General features: G+C 37.2%; 1 protein-coding gene across 1 annotated transcript in view; it reads right to left on the minus strand.

Annotated features, from left to right (window-relative positions):
* MORC1 (MORC family CW-type zinc finger 1) overlaps positions 1 to 22,229 on the minus strand; it is a 175,511-nt gene that overhangs the window by 114,920 nt on the left and 38,362 nt on the right. The window contains exon 9 of the mRNA XM_032852629.1: positions 3,672 to 3,797. Coding sequence (XP_032708520.1) covers positions 3,672 to 3,797 — 126 coding nt within the window. The remainder of the gene's footprint in view (positions 1 to 3,671; positions 3,798 to 22,229) is intronic.

Below are 22,229 nucleotides of genomic sequence, written 5' to 3' on the forward strand. Positions count from 1 at the left end.
TTTAGGTACCTGACATTCAATTTACTATAATTCCCTGAGAAAATGAGACAATTCCACATTTTCCTTTGGCTTAAACCATTTTTTACCCAAACTCACTAAGATAGAAGTAATCTAATTTGAAAAGATCAGCTATATTGATTGATCCAAGAGACCCTTGGTACTTCCCAGAAGAATAAGACTGATGGAAAGGAAGCATCACTTTGATATGAACTGGGAAGCAAGTAGGAGACTTATAAAGAAAGTCTCGGGCATGATACATTTCACTTTTCAACTATAATCTGCAGTAAAATCAGAAATGAAAAGTAAAGCAGGGAGACAGTCCAAGATGGTAGCACAGGAAGATCATGATCACTTCTACCCATGGATACACGGAAACTATATCTACACATAAAGCAATTCCTCCTAAAGAACTGACAGCTGACTGAAAGAGCTTCTGCACAACAAACAATAGAGGTGAAAAGGTGACAGCTTTCCCTGTAAGATTAGGAACAAGACAAAGATGCCCACTCTCACCACCACTTTTATTTTATTGGAAGTCCTAGCTACAGCAATTAGGTAAGAAAAGGAAATAAAGACATCCATAATTAGGAAGAAAGAAGTAAGTCTATCACTATTTACAGATAACAGAGTACTACACATAAAAAAACAAAGAGATCATCAAAAAACTATTACAACTAATATACGAATTCGGTAAAGCCTCAAGATACAAAATTAACATACATAACATAACATAGAAATCGGCTGTGTTTCAAAGGGAAAAAGAGGGAAAGAGAAAGACAGAGAGAGAGAGAGAGAAATCAAGAAATAGACCCTTAACCATAGAGAACAAACTGATGGTTACCAGTGGGGAGAGGGGAAGGGGGTTGGGTTAAATATATGATGGGATTAAGGAGTGCATTTTTTCTGATGAGCACTGGGCAATGTATGGAAGTGGTGAATTGCCAAACTGTACACCTGAAACTAATATAACAGTCTTAAATGAATGAATAAATAAATAAATTGATTAAAAAAAGAAACTGGCTGCAGTCCTATACACTAATAATAAGCTATCAGAAAGAGAAATTAAGCAAACAATCCCATTTACAATTACATCAAAAAGAATAAACACCCAGGAATAAATTTAACGAAGGAGGTGAAAGACCTGTACTCCAAAGACTGTAAGGCACTGATGAAAGAAACTGGGACAAAAATAAATGGAAAGACATCTCAATGCCATAGACTGGGAGAATTAATATCATTAAAATGTTCATACTACACAAAGCAATCTACACATTTAATGCAATCCTCATCAAAATACCAATGACAGTTTCCACAAAACTGGAACAAAGAATCCTAAAATTTGAATGGAACCACAAAGGACCCCAAGTAGCCAAAGCAATTTTGGGGGGAAAAAAAACCAAGCTGGAGGTCATTCCTCCAGATTTCAGATATACTTCAAAGCTATAATAATCATAAAAGTTTGGTCCTGGTATGAAAACAGACACACAAGATCAATGAAGAGGAAAAGAGAGCCCAGAAATAAACTCACACATATATGGTCAATTAATCTATGATAAAGGAGGAAAGAACATACAATAGGGAAAGTACAATCTCTTCAATAAATGGTCCTGGGGAAACTGGACAAATACATGTGAAAGAATGAACTTGATCACCATCTTATCCCATATACAGACATAAATTCAAAATGGATTAGACTTCACCCTAAGACCTGAAACCATGAAACTCCTAGAAGAAAACATAGATGGTAAGCTCTTTGGCACTGGTATTGGCAATATTATTTTAGAATAGTCTCAGCAAGCAAGGGCAAAAGCTTTAATAGTTATATTATTATAATTATTATTAATATAAGTATTATTATTAAAAAATTAATAAATGAATTTACATCAAACTGAAAAGTTTTTGCACAGCTAAGGAGACCTGAGAAAATGAAAAGGCAACCTACTGAATGGGAAAAGATATTTGCACATCAAACAACTGATAACTAGTTAATATATAAAATACATAAAGAACTTATACAACTTAGTATTAAAAAAAACCTGATGAATGGACCTACAGGGTATTATGCTAAGTGAAATAAGTCAGACAAAGAAAGACAAATACCATATAATTTCATTTATATGTGAAATCTAAAAAACAAATGAACAAACAAGAGAAAACAGAAACAGACTCACTGATATAAGAAACAGAATGTTAATTACCAGAGAAGGGACAGGTGAAGGCAGGCAAAACAGGTGACAGGATTTAAACTTCCAGTTATAAAATAAATTAGTAATAGGCATGTAATATATACCATAGGGAATACAGTCAAAATATTGTAATAACTTTGTATTGTGACAGATGATAACTAGACTTATTCACGACATACAATTAAGAGATCTATAACTTTAATACTGATATTAACATGAGTGATTGCAAGGCCCCAGGAAAGCCACTAATTTTTCATGAAAAAAAGACAACATAACAAATGTAGGTCTATTATAAAAAGTTAATGTAGTATAGGGGAAGGAGCAGTGAATGTGAATTGGTAAATAATCTGAAGCCAGAATATTTGAGCTCTTGTCCAGTTGTGACAGTTCCCTATCTCTGAAATGGTGATAATCAAATGTGACCCATAGAGTTACTGCAAAAACCAAACACAACAATGTATGTAATAAGACATATATATATATATCAAAAGCATACAAGCATTAAATGCTTCTCCCAGAAGATATTAAGCTCCTCAAAACTAGAACTAATCATTTTTATGCTTTGAACCTAGCACAATCTTAGGATGAATAGGAGACTCTGATAAATGTTTTGGTGAGTAAATGAATGACCATCCAGAAACAACACACACAAAGACTGTTCTGACTGCATGTGTAAGTGGGCAAGATGAATTTTGTAATGCGCAAATGTCATCTTAAAAAAAGTTCATGCTGGTACAAACTTCCAGTTACAAAATAAGTCCTGGGGATGTAATGCATAGCACAGTTAACAATACTGTGTTGCATATTTGAAAGTTTCTAAGAGAGATCTTAAAAGTTCTCATCACAAGAAAAATTTAATCTATGTGTGGTTATGTGTGTTAACTAGACTTGTTATGGTATAATAAGTTTATGGTATAATAAGTTATTATGGTTATAATAAGTTATTTGGGTTATATGGGTATAATAAGTTATTATGGTTACAATAAGTTATTATGGTTACAATAAGTTATTATGGTATAATAAGTTATATGGTATAAAAAAGTTTACACTAAAATACAAGTGAACCAAATTTGTAAGTATGTTCATTATACATATAAAATATACATACACATATATGTGATTTAATAGTTCAAATATCTGTGTAAACAGAACATATAAATGAACTGTGATTTGTTTAATGAACATCATAATCAAAGCACCTAAGATGCAACAGAGTAAAAAATGAAATCATCCTTGGAATGATTCTCTAACTTCAGAGTGTTCACAGCAGTGTATTGTTATTATGGCAAATATTATGGCAAAATATTTGTTATACATGATTACTCTTCAGCAAACCCTTCAGAAGCAGTCTGAATTTCATTTATAAGCCTTACTATCAAATTTTAAGATTCTTACTATCAAATCGCTTTGACAAGTTGAGGGAGAGGGGCATATTGATTTTATAAATAAAAACTCTATGAACTTAATTGAAAGAAGGTGAGTTACCTGGGTCTGTAGAGGCAGTAACATAGATGTTTTGTTTTAACTCTTTTGGCTTGAATGAATATTCTCATCCAAGGTTCAAAATACAGAACAGATGTGTAGGCTCTGAATGACCATCTCTCTGGAAAACTAGAATAGAAACCATCAGGGAGATTCAAATCAAAACCACATTGAGATTCCACCTCATACCAGTTAGAACGGCCAACATTAACAAGACAGGAAACAACATGTGTTGAAGAGGATGTGGAGAAAGGGAACCATCTTACACTGTTGGTGGGAATGCAAGTTGGGGCAGCCACTTTGGAACACAGTGTGGAGATTCCTTAAGAAATTAAAAATAGAGCTTCCCTATGACCCTGCAATTGCACTACTGGGTATTTACCCCAAAGATACAGATGTAGTGAAAAGAAGGGCCATAGGTACCCCAGTGTTCATAGCAGCAATGGCCACGGTTGCCAAACTGTGGAAAGAACCAAGATGCCCTCCAACGGACGAATGGATAAAGAAGATATGGTCCATATATACAACGAAGTATTATGCCTCCATCAGAAGGATGAATACTCAACTTTTATATCCATATGGACGGGACTGGAAGAGATTATGCTGAGTGAAATAAGTCAAGCAGAGAGAGTCAATTATATGGTTTCACTTATTTGTGGAGTATAAGGAATAACACGGAGGACACTGGGAGAGGGAGAGGAGAAGGGAATTGGGGAAAATTGGAGGGGGAGATGAACCATGAGAGACTGTGGACTCTGAGAAACAAACTGAGGGTTTTGGAGGGGAGGAGGGTGGGAGGTTGGGTGAGCCTGGTGGTGGGTATTATGGAGGGCACGTATTGCATGGAGCACTGGGTGTGGTGCATAAACAATGAATTTTGGAACACTGAAAAAAATTAAATTAAAAAATATATATATATCAAAGGACACAGTGTAGAGGCTGCACCAGCAAATCTTGCAACACTCACATACCTCATTAAGCAGGCCTCTAAATACAAAGGGCAGCATAAATCACCTCCAATTTGATTATTACTGAATTTTTGTTGGCAACTGATACTAAGCAGACTTATACCAGCAATAGAAAATCCACTTCCCATTACAGCTATTGGATCAGAAGGGCAAAACCAAGTCAAACAAAATTATCCCCCTGCTCAAACATAACAAAAAACAACAATAACAAACAATAACAACAACAAAATCTAGGCTCCCATGAATAAGAAACATTTCCATGGAGTTACTGTAAACAGAGAAATATAATAAAAATGTTTCATTTGCATTGGAAATTATGAACAATAAATACAAAACTTTGTTCTGTAAGTGCAGTTAAGTATTAAGTATTTATAGCCAGCTGCAGGGAGAAGTCTGACAACGTGGTAAGTGAGAGGATAAAGGAGAAAAAATAAAGGACGGAAAGGCAATAAAGTGGGAGCAGACACAACGTAAATAGCCTTATGAAGAAAGCTATCCTTGTAAAACTGCACGTTGCTGGGAAATCACTCTGTTGCCATATACTAACTCCAGGGACCTTCTATATCGGAGTCCATTTATGAACTGTAAATCCTCTCCAATTAGATGAGAAATAAAGATCAAAAACAAGCCCAGCTGTGCTGTGGAAGTAGCACTGTTTACCTACTAGACCCCAAAAAAGTCTTCTATGAAGGGCTACAAGGTCAAATAGAAAGCAGGGAGTCCTACGCCCGCCATGTTGACAGTCTTACCACAGTCTGAAGGGAGACAAAGATGATGGAAACAGAAAGCCTGCCTAAGGGCAGGGGTGGGGGGGGTGGGGGGAGCGGCTCAACTGAGTGGCAGACCACTACCAGTTACTCCATAAGAGAGGGCAGAGCTCCAAGGAATTTACCGAATTGAAGATAAGCCTGTAAGAAATCCAAGGATTTCCTGGATGGTCATAAGTTATTTCAGGACTTCTTTTAATGGTTTAAAAAGAAGTTCTTTTCAAGTAAGACTTGAGTGGAATTTCCCAATAAAAAATATATAAAAGTATCTGGTTCATGGCTGGTATTCTATAAATACTAATGCATCTTTAACATGGCCAGAGAGGCTGTCTGTACTATGGTGCTACACCATAACACTGTGGGTGACTATGAGTATATCAGAAGCTGCCCAATCAAATACATCCTCACCTGTTAGAAGAGAAAGGAAAGGAGGTCTGGTGGCTTGGTTAAGTGACTGCCTTTGGCTCAGGTCATGATCCCAGAGTCCCTGGATGGAGTCCTGTGTCGGGCTCCCAGCTCAGCGGGGAGTATGCTTCTCCCTCTGACCCTCTCCCCTCTCCTGCACACTCTCACTCTCTCTCTTGCAAATAATAATAAAAAAAAATCTTAAAAAGAGAGATAGAGAAAAAGGAAAAAAAAAGTCACCTTGGGACACTATAACTATTCCAAAGACTTCAAATCCTTTCTGGATCTCTTGATTAAAAATTACCCTTAGATCCAGTAGCTTTCTTTCACTCTCCTAAAAGCTAACGTGTTTCTGTCATTTGAAAGTAAAAGTCAAAGGTAACTCAGAGCCGAATTTGAGAAATAATGATGAGAGGTCAAACTGTGTTAGAAGAGTTTGGGTTTTAAAAAAATACTATACAAAAACAAAATAAGGAAACTGTTACTTCTACATTTGATAGCTCACATTTTGTCCTCATCTAATAAATAACTCTAGGTAAACAGTCCTAGCAGGTGTATTGGGGAGCCTCAAGACTTCCTCTGTGTTAGGAAATTCATAGGAAGGGCTCATGGGACTTAGCATAGAGTTGTACTTATGGCTAAGCATTATCACAGTGATGCGGTAAGGATATACAGTGGATCATAATGGGGAAAGACAGGTGGGGTATGAAGGAATATGACTGCAGCTTTCTTGTGTTTTTTCCTTCTCATGATGGATCAGAGCTCATTCTTCCCCGACTTATGAAAATAAAGTAACATGTATGTGATGTTTCTGCCTATGGAAGGCCTTTACTCACTGAAGGGTTTTACTGGGAGTTGGCCTGCTAGCCTGTATCAAAATTCCAAGATAAACCATATTGTTTGCATAGTTTAGATACAGTGAGCCAACCTTACTTGTTAAGGAAAGTTTCTATCAGGGTGGGACCAGCCAAGGGCCAACCTTGAAAGTAAGACTTTCTATGGACAAAAGCCTTCCATGTTAACCCTTTTCTATACACGTGCCACTTTCAAAGTTCTTCATTATTTGTAACAAACAGAATGGCAATACTTCTTATGCTATTGTGATGTCTGTGATAGAAAGAAGACAAAGGTAGCTAAATATAAAAGCTACATATGAAACAGACAACCCAAATATAACTTTGGAACTTCTCCATATGATGTATAAGGTCCTTCATGATCTGGCCACCAATTAAAACTCCCCAGCCCCATCACTTGCCAGCTGTAGATAGTGTAGGCATTGAGGACCATGCTCAGGTCTCCAGATAGTGGTCATGCTTTCTTATACCCGGGTCTTAGCACATTCGATTCCTTGGCCACTTTTGGTTAGCACCTTTTTCCCCTTCACAATGCAACTTGAGATCTCCTGTCCTCCTGAAGCCTTCCTGCACTCCCCAAGATTGGGTGAATAGAGTGGCTTTGGTGCTCCTCTTCTTCTTCTGGGCCTCCCCATCACAGCACTTGCTACTTAGCCGTGTCACTGTCTTTATTCATCTGTACCCCCTTCCCGCCGTAAGCCCCATGAGGTTAGCATCCACATCAATAAATATTTGTTGAGTCAATGATAATTATTCAGGACTTCCTTGGCTTAATTGAGAATGAACAACAGGGGATTCCCATTACAAGACTGACTTTTTAATGACTGATCATCTTCAATGATGATGCTATCAGTCTTTATAAATAAAGCCATTTACTTGGGAAACTGAAATACGAGAGTACTAAGTTATCTTCAAAAGATCTAAGAAAAAAATACTGCTATTCCCCACCCACCAGGAACTACTTCACATATTTTTTTCAGTAAGTATTCTCTTGTTTACTGCTAAATATCTTTCTTTTCTGTCTTGAACTTTGCCAAAAGTATACCTATATCTCTATTTTTGCATCTCTCTCTCTCTCTCTCATTTTCTATTTAACTGGCTATAATAAACTAAAGAAAGGAAGAGAGAGCACCACCCAGCACACACACACACACACACACACACACACACACACACACACAGCCACATGACAGACATGGGGAAAAAAGAGTGTCCTGAGTTGGAAACTGGCTTGAAAGTTTGTGGAATAATAGCAGAGGAGTAGCCTATGCATCTGTCTCCAGTCCAGCATTTGGGTATTCTTATAAAGTCTCTACTTCAGCCTGCAGCTGTGTCTGTGGCCTCGGTGTGGCCTCTTTCTTCTCCCAGTCTAGGCACACTGTTCTGCTACTGTTTTAAGTGTTGTTTTATATGGGGTATATCATAGGTACATCGGTATGGTCACCAAACTGTTAAGGACAGGACAGGGGCCAGAAAGAGAGGTCCCATGACCAGCGTCACATCTCCTTCATTTACCAATTCAGAATTTCTGTGGCTGGAGTCTGAGAATGTAAATTTTTCAAAACTACCCAGGTGATTCCTTTAACTCTTCCAAGTTTTGAGAACCACTGGTTTGGTTGACCTACCGGACAGGGTAGTAGGCTAGAAAGACTGCCTGAAAGACAGAAGTAGGTGTTTGGATGCAGGACACCCTCTACATTGATCCACAATGGGTACACAGACTCCCAATGAACTGCCCTTGTAAGGTCCACAGTTGAGAAAATGACTTTAAACTCCAGACACTAAATTAGATTCCTTTTAGAATATCTCAGAAGTGCCATATTTTTTTTCAGAAGTGCCATATTTTTATTCATGAAAATACTGCATATTATAACCAAAATTGTTTTCTAAATTTATTGCTAAAGTCCCTACAAAATCTCTGAGGGGTTCTTAAAGATGAAATTAACAAGGCCTACGTTATCTTGAGTATAAAGAAGTGCATAAAGGTTTTTAACTAGTTTAAATTCTGAACTATGAAGGGGCTAACCAAATTTAATCTTAGGGTGGATTATACCTAAGAGAAATGTCAACTCAGAGAGGTAATTTAAAAGAAGAGTTATAAGCTATGCAAAGTAATGGAAGTGCTTCTGTCATACCCATGGTATGGCAAGCAGCACATTACAATTTGAAGCTGTGACTTTTGATGTGTTCCCAGCCAGCTCAGTTAAGACATAAACTAGAGACAATATGGAATGCTGCCCAATGACTGTCAATTTAGGAACACACTGGCAACGTGGCATCGAATTTCAAAACATTACTTAGCACAAAATTTCAACTCCATTATTCCATATTATATCACCATTCTCAGAGCTGTTTTTTAAGATGGGTTCCCCTAGCTGCCTGAGATCCTAAGCCATGATGGATTCCAGGTGTATGACAGGCCCTTTCGATGACCGCCAATTCCACAACATGACTTTTTTTTACAAGAGTCTGTGCTTTCTTGCATTTTCTCATAAAGCTGAATAATAAAATATTTATAATGTTAAAAAGGCAAGTCACAAAAGCAACATGGCACACACAATAGAACAAGTACAATGCTCACATGGTCTCAACCCCCAAAAAGGGAATCAGGAAAAATGTTATAGGAGTGATCAAGTCTTCACAATATGGAGTCAAAAAGAGATTTCAAGGTAATAGAGGCAATTTACAAAATTTCCTAAAACTCCCTCTCCCCCGCTCCCAATAAGGATCCCCAATAATCTTCAAGGATGGAGGACAGAAGCCACTACTAAGAGTGCCAGTGTCTTCCAAATAAAGTATCTACATATTCTTAGAAAATTACCTAGATATTGGCATTCGATTCAGTTTGTTGCTTGTTATATATCTGACATGGAGTTTCCAGAGCACTGTGATAGTAAGTGCTAGAAAAAAAGTGTTGTAGAGAAAACCAGAATGGAGGAACTATGATGCACTCAGAATCCCCACATGCCGTGTCTGTGACTATTCTAGTTCTACAGCATTCATACTAAGTAGATGATGTTATACACAGCCTCTTTTTGTAGGCAAAAACACAGGTTCTGAGAGCACAGATAACTTATCAATAGAATGAAAGCTCTCCCAACAGAATTCAAACCATATGGGGGCAGAGATATTTGTGTTTTGTTCTTTATATATCCCCGGCTCCTAAAACAGGGACTGATACTCAGTAAGTATCCACTGAGGGAGTGAATGTAAAATGAATCCATCTATATTCAGACAGCTACTCAGGGGAAGGAACCAGGATTTGAGACCTGTTCCAAGCAACTACAGTCCATTCTTTCTCTAATGTGCCACCTGCCTCCTGGGATGACTGGTCTGAAGCAATGTGACTTGGAGTGGGAATCAGAAGTTGGACTGGGCAGCCCCGCCCTCCATGGACCCTGCCTGCCTATGAGCCTGAGGTTCTGGTTCCTTCAACTTAATCCACAAAACTGGACTCAAAGGTATGGTGACCACGTTATCTAATTCTGTGCATGCCTTACTACACACAGAAAATGTTAATATGGCAACAGACTGCAAATGTGCCCCCCCACCATCTTCAATTAACCTTCATGTCTCTGTTGACAGACCATGCTATTATGTAAAGATCATTTTTTAAAAAAATCAAAGCCATGTTAGTAACTATGAACACATATTTGTCTTCTGCTAAAACCCAAGGAATAATAGTTAGGAGGCCCATGAGCCTAGAGCGGAATAGAAGGAGAAAGGAAGCCAGAGAGATAACAGAGGACGATATCACACAGGATGCTCAGAGCATTATGAAGACCTTCACTCTTCCTCTGAGTGTAATGGGAAGTCACTGAGGAATCTTGTACAGAGAGTTTTTAAAAGACTGCTCTGGCTGCTAAAGAGAGGCAAGGGTGACAGAATTCTCACAGGGTGAAGGGTGGAAGCAAAGAGAACTGTGGCTTGGTGGAAGGTTCTCTATAACCCCAGGGAGACATGACGGTGGTCTGCACAAGGATCATAGGAGTAGAGGAGGTGATAAATGGCTGGGTCTCTATCTAGTTGAAGACAGAGCCAATGTGAAATAAGCGAGTTAGAAGTGTCCTCCAAAAAATGAAACAAGATGAAACCAGAGAGGGAGATAAACCGTAAGAAACTCTTAATCTCAGGAAACAAACTGAGGGTTGCTGGAGTGGAGAGGGTGAGAGGGATGGGGTGGCTGGGTGATGGACATTGGGGAGGGTATATGCTATGGTGAGTGCTGTGAATTGTGTTAAGACTGATAAATCACAGACCTGTATCCCTGAAACAAATAATACACTATATGTTAATAAATAAATAAATAAAATTAAACACATCTGGATCAGATTTCTCATTACCAACATGGATTCAAGAAGTCATACGGGCAAAAAATCCTGAGGGAAACTTCTTTTTAAATAGGCTCCACACCCAGTGTGGATCCTAATGCAGGGCTTGAACTCATAACTCTGAGATCAACCTGAGCCAAGATCAAGAGTCATACACTTAACCTACTGAGCCACCCAGGCACCCCTGGGAAACTATTTTTGAATCAAAGTTTCTTCATTCATTTAAACAAACATTGAGGAGGAAAGGAAAAATAAAGACACTTTTAAGGATACAAAGCTTTCAAAAATTTACGTCAAATGGACTTTGAAATAATTATTTGAGATATAACCCAGCAAATAAACTAATGAGTAAATGAAAAAGATATAGAATGAAGACAGTGTGGTAAGCAAAGGAAAAATTAAATCTTACAATTTAGTCTAAATAACTTTTTATGCAGGGTGTGGTATAATACTATAAAATGTTATAAATAAATCCAAAAAGAATATTCAGAAACTGTGGAACTAGTATGGAAGAGAAATAAAGCATATTAAGGTCTTGACTTATTTGTGAGATGCAATTTATACTAACTCTATACTTTCATAAGAAAACTAGGTTTAGATATGTTTATTTAAAATGTAAAGGTAATTCACTATGACAAATAGAATGGAAGAAATAATTTTAAAACTACTGGAATAGAAAAAAAATGAACCTTCCTTCTTTGCCAAAAAAAATCACAAGTCAACCAATCTCACTAAGGGAAAAAAGAATAAAGCCGAACAAAATTTAAAAAAACCCAAGTGCAAACCAATGACAACAAAAGAAGCAAATTAAATATAAAACATAAAGTGATAAGGCAGGGTAAGTCCAGCTGTAGCACATGTCACAATAAGTGTAAACTAGATAAATTTCTTATTAAAAGATTGAAGCACTTAGACTGAGTCACAAATCTAGTTATATGCCATTTATAAGAGACGAACTGAAAATTAAACAACACTGTTGAGAATAAAGCAGTGGAAAAACAAATGGTAAGAAAAGTTAACGAAAATAAAGCAAACACAGGTAAATATTAGACAAAAACTGAAACAAAGTTATTAGAAAGCATTAATTAACTTACAGGGATTTTTATATTAATGAAGTTTCACTTAGAATGTGTATCTGCCATAAATCTAATGATTCAGAAACATACACAGCAAAAATTAGAAGAAATAAAGAAACATGGACAAAACCACAGGCACTGTAAGATTCATACTACTCTCAGAAATTAAGAGATTGAGGGAGAAAAAGAAGTGGAAGATCTGAATAACTTAATTAAACACATGATGTTATAGAATCTACCTTTTTCAGAAATTCACAATTTTTTCAATTTTTATAACATTAGGCCACAAGAAATCTCAACAAATTTCAAAAAGCAGATTTAATGCAAACTACATTCTCTGATTACCATATAATAAAATCAGAACCATAAAAGGACTTTTGACACCATCCCCAAAAACCTATGTACTTGTTGATTTTTAGAATACTTTTTAAAAGTAATTCTTTAGATAAAGAGAAAATCAAAATGGAATTTATAAACTATTTAGAAATAAGCAATAACGAATAAATCTTTAAAGAGATGGCACAGTCAGTTGGGCATCCAACCCTTGTGGTTTCTGCTCAGGTTGTAGTCTCAGGGACATGGGATAGAGCTCCTCATTGGTCTCCACACTCAGTAGGGCATCTGCTTCTCTCCTTCTGCCCCTGCTATCCCCCCTCAAATAAATAAAGGAATCTTAAAAAAAAAAAAAAAAAAAAAGAAAGAAGCAATAATGACCGTTCTACTTCTGAAACCTGTAGAATAGAACCATGATACAGGATGTAGGGATGGCAGGATACATAAAACCCTCAGTTATTTAGGGTAGAAAATGAATTGAAAGTAAACAAATAAAAGATACACCTCAAGGAAGCAGAAAAAGTAAAATAAAACAAATCCAAAGAATGTAGGAGAAATTAAAGAAATATATACTATAAACCTAGTAGACTTAAAAAGAATTGGAAATTATTTTGTTTTTAAAGATAGTTGAGGGGTGCCTGGGTGGCTCAGTGGGTTAAGCCTCTATCTTCAGCTTGGGTCATGATCCCAGGGTCCTGAGATCGAGCCCCACATCAGGCTCTCTGCTCAGCAGGGAGCTTGCTTACCCCTCTCTCTCTGCCTGCCTCTCTGGCTACTTGTGAACTCTCTCTCTCTCTATGTCAAATAAATAAATAATAAATCTTTAAAAAAAAAGAAGAAGAAGACAGTTGAAACAACTAAACATTTCTGGCCAAGGAAAAGAGACAGCATACATGCAATAAAAGTGGTAAAAGTGGACACAACTATAAGATTGGGGAAAACAGAAATTTTATAAGAATATTTTTGTAGGGTGTCTGGGTGGCTCAGTCAGCTAAAAGTCTGCCTTTGGCCTGGGTCATGATCCCAGGGTCAAGCCACACATCAGGTTCCCGACTCAGCTGGAACCTCGCTTCTCCCTCTCATTCTGCCCCCTCTCCCTGTTTGTGCTGTCTCATTCTCTCACTCAAATAAATAAATAAATTTTTTTAAAAGAACATTTTATGTTTATGTAAAACCCCTTATCAACAAATTTGCAAATCTAAATAAAGTGAACGCTTTTATAAGAAATTACAAATGACATATCTGACCCAAGAATTTAAAAAATCTGAGTAGATTAAGTTATAGCACAATTCAAAAGTAATGATAGTAAAAACAAAAACAAGAAACAGTGATAAGAGAGCCCAGATATGGACCCTCGACTTTATGGTCAAATAATCTTCAACAAAGCAGGAAAAAATATCCAGTGGAAAAAAGACAGTCTCTTCAATAAATGGTGCTGGGAAAATTGGACAGCTATATGTAAAAGAATGAAACTTGACCATGCTCTTACACCATACACAAAGATAAACTCGAAATGGATAAAAGACCTCTACATGAGGCAGGAATCCATCAGAATTCTAGAGAACACAGGCAATAACTTCTTTGACATCGGCCACAGCAACTTCTTTCAAGATATGTCTCCAAAGGCAAAGGAAACAAAAGCAAAAATGAATTTTGGGGACTTCATCAAGATCAAAAGCTTCTGCACAGCAAAGGAAAGAGTCAACAAAACAAAGAGGCAACCCACTGAATAGGAGAAGATATTCACAAATGACAATACAGACAATATCCAGGATCTATAAAGAATCCCTCAAACTCAACACATACAAAACAGATAATCATGTCAAAAAATGGGCGGAAGACATGAACAGACACTTCTCCAATGAAGACATACAAATGGCTAACAGACACATGAAAAAATGTTCATCATCACTAGCCATCAGGGAGATTCAAATCAAAACCACATTGAGATACCACCTTACACCAGTTAGAATGGTCAAAATTAACAAGACAGTAAACTACACGTGTTGGAGAGGATGTGGAAAAAGGCGAACCCTACACTGTTGGTGGAAATGCAAGTTGGTACAGCCACTTTGGAATGCAGTATGGAGATTCCTTAAGAAATTAAAAATAGAGCTTCCCTATGACCCTGCAATTGCACTACTGGGTATTTACCCCAAAGATACAGATGTAGTGAAAAGAAGAGACATCTGTACCCCAATGTTCATAGCAGCAATGGCCACAGTCGCCAAACTGTGGAAAGAACCAAGATGCCCTTCAATGGAGAAATGGATAAGGAAGATGTGGTCCGTATATACTATGGAGTATTATTCTTCCATCAGAAAGGATGAATACCCAACTTTTGTATCAACATGGACAGGACTGGAAGAGATTATGCTGAGTGAAATAAGTCAAGCAGAGAGAGTCGATTATCATATGGTTTCACTGATTTGTGGAGCATAAGAAATAATACGGAGGACATGGGGAGATGGAGAGGAGAAGGGAGTCGGGGGAAATTGGAGGGGGAGATGAACCATGAGAAACTGTAGACTCTGAAAAACAATCTGAGGGTTTTGGGGTGGGGTGGGAGGTTGGGTGAGCCTGGTGGTGGGTATTATGGGGGGCACGTATTGCATGGAGGACTGGGTGTGGTGTATAAACAATGAATTCTGGAACAATGAAAATAAATAAAAAAAAAAAAGATCACAGTTTTTTCAGAGAATTTCTACCAAACCTATAGGCAAACTAAAGACTCATTTTACATAAACTCTTCCAAATCAACCAAAAAGGTAAAAAACTTCTCAACTCTTTCTTCCATAATCTATACACTAACACTAAATAAGGTAAGGAAAATAAAAGCATAATTATAGCCCAGTCTCATGTGTAAGCATAAGGGCAAAAAATATTAAATAAAATACCAGTGGAATTAACACAGTGAACTAGTTGGGTTTGAGGAATAAAAGAATGATAGTTCAGTATCACAAGCTTTACTCAAATAAATATACTTCTTTAACAGATTAAAAGAGAAAAACAAAACTAAATTACCTCAACAGACATCAAAAAGCATTGACAAAAACTTAACATCAATTTCCTGATGTGAAAAATAAGTCACTCAATAAACTAGAAATAAAATGACTTCCTATGTTTGACAAAAGGCATTGATTAGAAGGAATAATAACTAGAGCAAATATCACACCTAATAGTCAAAGATAAAAGAATCCCATTAAGACAGAACCAAACCAAAAATCATGTCTGTTATTACCACTCTTAGTTAACTAGTTAGTTAAAACAGAGTAACAGAAATGAAGACACAAAACCATAACTATTTGCAAATAAAAACTAAATAGAAAATTCAACTGAAAACTTAGAATAAAAGAATTCAGTAAATGGTGAGATATAAAATCAAAAGTTTTTTGGGTGCCTGAGTGGCTCAGTGATTTGGGCCTCTGCCTTCGGCTCGGGTCATGATCTCAGGGCCCTGGGATCGAGTCCTGCATTGAGCTCTCTGCTTGGAGGGGAGCCTACTTCCTCCTCTCTCTCTCTGCCTACTTGTGATCTCTCTCTGTCAAATAAATAAACAAAATATTTTTTAAAAAATCAAAAGTTTTTGACTGGTCAATGGTTTTGAAATGCCTGGGTGGCTCAGTTGGTTATGCCTCCGGCTCTTGATTTCAGCTCAGGTCATGACCTCAGGGTCATGGGATCGAGTGGAGTCTGCTTTAGAGACTCTCCCTCTTCCTCTGTCCTTCCTCTGCCAAAATAAATAAATAAAATTTTTTTAAAAAGTCAGCAGTTTTCCTGTATGCACATTAACAATTAAGTAATTAGAAAAAAGCAATAGAGAAAAGATCCTATTTGAATGCCAAGAAGAGTCATAATACCTACAAACTTAACAAGAAATGTACAAAAAAGAGAAAGAAATGTCCAAGACCTATATGAAGAAATAATAATATCCAACAACTACTGAATATGAACTCTGTGCAAGGTAGTGGTCTAAGCACTTTTCAGCTCATACCTCATGTAAGCCTCACAACAATGCTGTGATATACTACTATTAATACAACTGCTATTATTATTGCCATTTTTGGATAAGTAAATAGAGGCTCTGTAAGGTTAACTACCTTCCCCATATTAACACAGCTTATAGAAATACAAATTGAACTCATACAGTCTAACTACCAGTCTTGTTCTTAACTACTATGATATATACGATGATGTAAAACTCCACTCAACTATATATAAGACTGAAATAAGAACCAAAACATAAATATGTCAGTTCTTCTCCAATTAATCCATAAATTCAATGGGCTCCCAGTCTAAATCCCAAGAGCGTTTTTTGTAATAAAACTTAAAAAGCTGATTTTGAAATTCATAGGGAAAAGAACATCTGCAAGTACAATCATAATATTTTTAAAAAGGACAGTGAAGGAGTACTTGCCCTACCAAATAGCAAAACACATTATATAAGCTATAGCAATTAAAAAGTTCTAATTAAGCAAGAACAGAAAAAATATATGAAAAGAAATAGGCCACCTAGAAACAGATCCATATATGATGAGAATTTAGCTTATATTAGTGATGCATTTCAAATCAGTAGGAAAGCCTGAACTATTTTTAAAATGTTGTATCCATTAGAAAATATTAATCTGTCCTCCCCATGTACATACCATGTTCAAAAAACAAATTCCAGATAGATTAAAAAGCTATAGAAATAAACTACAAATATTGAAAGAAATGATAAGAAAATATATTTGGTTAAAGAACCTATCTGAGGTTTAGAAATGCAAAAGAGACTCATAAAGAAAAATATTTCAGATTTGATCTCAAAATATCAAAAAATTTCTATTAAACAAAGGACAATACTAACAATGTTAAAAATCAAGTTGGGAAAGAGGAGGGAGAGTGTATGTGGCTATAAAAGGCAACAGGAAGGGGACACCTGGGTGGCTCAGTCAGTTGAGTGTCTGCCTTTGGCTCAAGCTATGATCTCAGGGTCCTGGGATCAAGCCCCATATCAGGCTCCCTGCTCTACGGGAAGTCTGCTTCTCCTTCTTCCTCTGCTATTCCTCCTGCTTGTGCTCTTTTGTTCTCACACTTGCTCTCTCTCTCTCAAATAAATGGATAAAATCTTAAAAAAAAAAAAAAAGGCAACAGGAAAGATCCTTGTCTGATGTATTGGTGGATTTGACCCAGGCTAGGTAGACTGCATCAATGTCAATGTCCTAGTTGTGATGTTGTACTACAAGTTTAGCAAAGTAACAGCAATGGGGCACCAGAGCAAAGGGTACATAGACTTTCTCTATATTATTTCTTAAAACTGCTTATGAGTCTACAGTTACCCGAATACAAATTTTAATTTAAAAAAGATCAAGTGTCAAGGCAGACGGGTGGCTGTAAGTCAAGTGGCCAACTCTTGGTTTCACTCGGGTCATGATTTTGGAGTCCTAGGATCAAAATCCACAACAGGCTCCTCACTCAGTGGGGAGTCTGTTTTAGATTCTCTCTCTTCCTCTCCCTCTGAACCTCCCTGCTGCTTGCTGGCTCTCTTTCTCTCAAACAAATAAAATCTTTTTAAAAAAATATAGATCAGCATTGTTAAAATAGTGAAAAAGTTGAAGTCAACTTAAGCTCCCATCATTAGTTAGGGAGTACTGACATACCATATATTAATGCAAAATAACTTAATATTATGCAAAAACTGTTATACACTAATGTATAGTAATTTACTAGTTTATAGACTTTTTAAAAAATCATTTTAAAAAATGAGGACTAGGTAGGGTATGTGCTATGGTGAGTGCTGTGAAGTGTGTAAACCGGGCAATTCACAGACCTGTACCCCTGGGGAAAAAAAATATATGTTTATAAAAAATAAAATTTAAAAAAAAAATGAGGACTAGGGGCACCTGGGTGGCTCAGTAGGTTAAGCCTCTGCCTTTGGCTCAGGTCATGATCTCAGGGTCCTGGGATCAAGCCCCACATTGGGCTCCCTGCTCAGCAGGGAGCCTGCTTCCCCCTCTCTCTTTCTGCTTGCCTCTCTGCCTATTTGTGATCTCTGTCTGTCAAATAAATAAATAAAATATTTTTTAAAAATAAAAATAAAAAAATGAGGACTATAATTATCCAATAAAAGAAACCAGGATTCCTTGGAGAAATGGCTGATTACATTATAGCAACAGAAATAGTATAATATGAGCCTGGACTATCTTATGATGCCAAAAAATGTTTTAAAATGATGGTTATATGTCAAAAAAACACAAAAGCTAGCTTGAACTGCATGCAAAAGAATGAAACTGGATCATTTCCTTACACCACACACAAAAATAGACTCAAAATGGGTGAAAGACCTATATGTAAGACAGGAATCCATCAAAATCCTAGAGGAAAACCTAGGTAGCAGCCTGTGACCTCAGCTGCAGCAACTTCTTGCCTCACACATCTCCAAAGGTAAGGGAAACAAAGGCAAAAATGAACTATTGGGACTTCATCAAGATCAAAAGCTTTTGCACAGCAAAGGAAAAAGTCGACAAAACCAAAAGACAACCAACACAATAGGAGGAGATATTTGCAAATGACATATCAGATAAAGGGCTAGTATCCAAGATCTACAAAGAACTTAACAAACTCAACACCCAAAGAACAAATAATCTAATCAAGAAATGGGAAGAGGGCATAAACAGACATTTCTGCAAAGAAGACATTCAAATGGCCAACAGACACATGAAAAACTGCTCAGTATCACTCGGCATCAGGAAAATACAAATCAAAACCACCATGAGATACCACCCCATACCTGTTAGAATGGCTAAAATCAGTAAGTTAGGAAATGACAGATGTTGGCAAGGATTCGGAGAAAGGGGAACCCTCTTAACCTGTTGGTGAGAATGTAAGCTGGTGCAGCCACTATGGAAAATAGGATGGAGGTACCTCAAAAAGTTGAAAATAGAGCTACCCTATGACCCAGCAATTGCACTACTGGGTATTTACCCTAAAGATACAAATGTAGTGATCCAAAGGGGCATGTACACCTGAATGTTTATAGCAGCAATGTGCGCAAAAGCCAAGCTATGGAAAGAACCCAGATGTCTGCCAACAGATGAAAAGATAAAGAAGACGTGGTATATATACACAATGGAATACTACTCATCCATCAAAAAAATGAAATCTTGTCGTTTGTATCAACATGGATGGAACTAGAGGGTATTATGCTAATTGAAATAAACCAAAGAAAGACAATCATCCTATGATTTCACTCATATGTGGAACTTAAGAAACAAAATAGAGGATCACAAGGGGAGAGAGGAAAAAATAAAACAAGATGAAAGCAGAGAGGGAGACAAACCATAAGAGACTCTTAATCATAGGAAACAAATTGAGGGTTGTTGGAGGGGAGGTGGGTAGAGGGTTGGGGTACCTGGGTGAGGGACATTAAGAAGGGCATGTGATGTAATGAGCACTGGGTACTCTAGAAGGCTGATGAATCACTAACCTCTACCTCTGAAACTAGTAATACACTATAGTTAATTAATTGAATTTAAATTAAAAAATAAAAATAAATCCCACTTGAACAGGCTCTCCCTAGCCAAAGCTAGGACAACTTTGGCCACAAAATACTGGCAGTGACAGATTATTACCCTTAAAATTAGAAGGAATGCATGGGTCTCTACCATACTTAAAGAGAAGAAGAGGGAGAGGAAAACCGATAGAGCAAGTGTGAGAATATCATCTGGGGAATCTGAGGGAAAGGTGTGTTGGAATTCTCTGTATTATCTTTGCAACCTTACTGAAAAGACTAAATTACATCAAAAGAAAAAGCCATGAAGAAAAAAAGGATGACTTTAATTTAAACTGACAACTACTGGAAAATCTAAATGACATATTTAAAAACCCAAGTTGCAGAATGGTTTCTATAGTAGAAACAAGATGGTGGGAAGGAGGGTGGGGTAGAGAATGAGAAAGCACTGTTACACTGGTGGATATATTTATGTATGTTTAAGTAGTTTTCAATCAACTCATATTTGTGTACTACTTGAGGCCCACTCTACCTCTGCCCCAAAGATTACTATCCCTAGAGCAGGTGCTGGACTACCAGGAAGACCACAACAAAGAGTAAGAGACAGGAGAGTAAGAGACGGACACAGGATTTGGTGGCATACCTTATATAAAATTTCAAGATCTCAATTTTGAAATTATAATTCCATACTCATATCCACATGAAGGATTCTATGTCCTATGAAGGAAATTTAAAATATCTGAATGATAGAGTAATTCCGTATCTGCTATCTATATAGACTCTCTGCGTACAGAATACGGAAGTAGAATTACTATCCTGTGAATTCTGCAGAAGCCAGTTGATACTAACCACATGTGAGGCAAGGCCAGGCACTGGCCTCTTCAGACCCTCCCCTCTACCACCTGTCACAACCATTTGCTCAGTCCTACTGCATTCAACCAATAGAGGACCTCTGCAAATCACTCTGATTTTAATCATGTGCGTGACTGTAACTAAAGGTTACTAAGAGCCACCAGTGAGAAGAAGAGAACAAGTTAATCTTTGTTTTGACTACCTCAAAGGAAAAAAAAAAAAAACTTGGTGGGGGTAAAATTTGCCAAAATTTGAGATGTGGGACTTGGTCCAGAGTTCCAAAAATTACCGCAACATAAATTAACAAAGAAACATTGTCTAAGCCAGCTCTGAAGAAACCTCTTATTTTCTGTCATTAGTTCACTACTATTTTCATTAATATTCCATATTCTCAGCCCTTCCCCTGCCTTTTTGTTCCAAAGTCTTAACTTTATTTTGATTTCTTACAAAATTACTTTTCATATTGTCATCTTCCCTTTTAGGGCACTTTGCCTAAATTTAAAATGGCAGATTCTTTCCCTGCAGATATAACCCACTTTATGCAAATCACCCTGCAACTATGTATGATTCCCTGGCATTCTCCACATGCCACATTCACAGATTCGAATTCTGATTTAATATATCATACGTTAAATGCAAACTTCTGCCTCATCTGATTCTGAAATTCTGAGATGACTTATCTATCTACATTTTTTAAAGAGAAAACGGGCTGTCTTTAGAGTGACACTGCCAAAGCACATGCCACTGCCTGTGTACTTGAACAACACTCCTAATGAAATTTTCATGAGGTTATTGTCATTTTGCAACAAGGCCTTGCTGATGGTCAGATTATGATTGTAGAGCCTCAGCCCAAAGCAAATAAAGGGTTTTGATTGCAAATTTACAACTGATATGAAATATTCACAAGAACTATATGAAAGTCCAGATACTTTGACTCAGAAGTTCCCTTCATGGGAATTTGTTTAAAATAAATAAATATATAAAACAATTCAAGTGTGCCTGAGTGGCTCAGTGGGTTACACATCTGCTCAGGTCATGATCCAAGTGTTATGAGACTGAGCCCTGCATCGGGCTCCTTGCCCAGTGGGGAGTCTGCTTCTGCCCCTCCCCCCTGCTCATGCACACACACTCTCTCTCAAAATCATTAAAAAATTTTCTAAAAAAAATCCATCTGTATGAAAATGTTTCTTTCCATATTATCTACAAACAAGAGAGGAGCAAGATGGCGGAGGTCCCAGGAGTTCAGCTAGATATCAAACCATTCTGAACAGCTACAAACTCAAGAGGAGAGAGAAGAGAAGAGCAGCAACCCCAGGAATAGATAATCGACCACTTTCCAGAAGGCAGGATGTGTGGAGAAATGAATCTGATGCAACATGTGGGAAGACAGACCGCAGGGGTAGGGGCTGGCTCCTGGCAAGCGGTAGAGCAGCGCAGCACAAAATCAGAACTTTGGGAAGTATTTTCCACTGAGGGATGTCACTCC

The sequence above is a fragment of the Lontra canadensis genome, unplaced genomic scaffold, assembly GCF_010015895.1.
Source record: "Lontra canadensis isolate GAN:19392208 unplaced genomic scaffold, GSC_riverotter_1.0 scaffold6, whole genome shotgun sequence".
NCBI classification, from domain to species: domain Eukaryota; kingdom Metazoa; phylum Chordata; class Mammalia; order Carnivora; family Mustelidae; genus Lontra; species Lontra canadensis.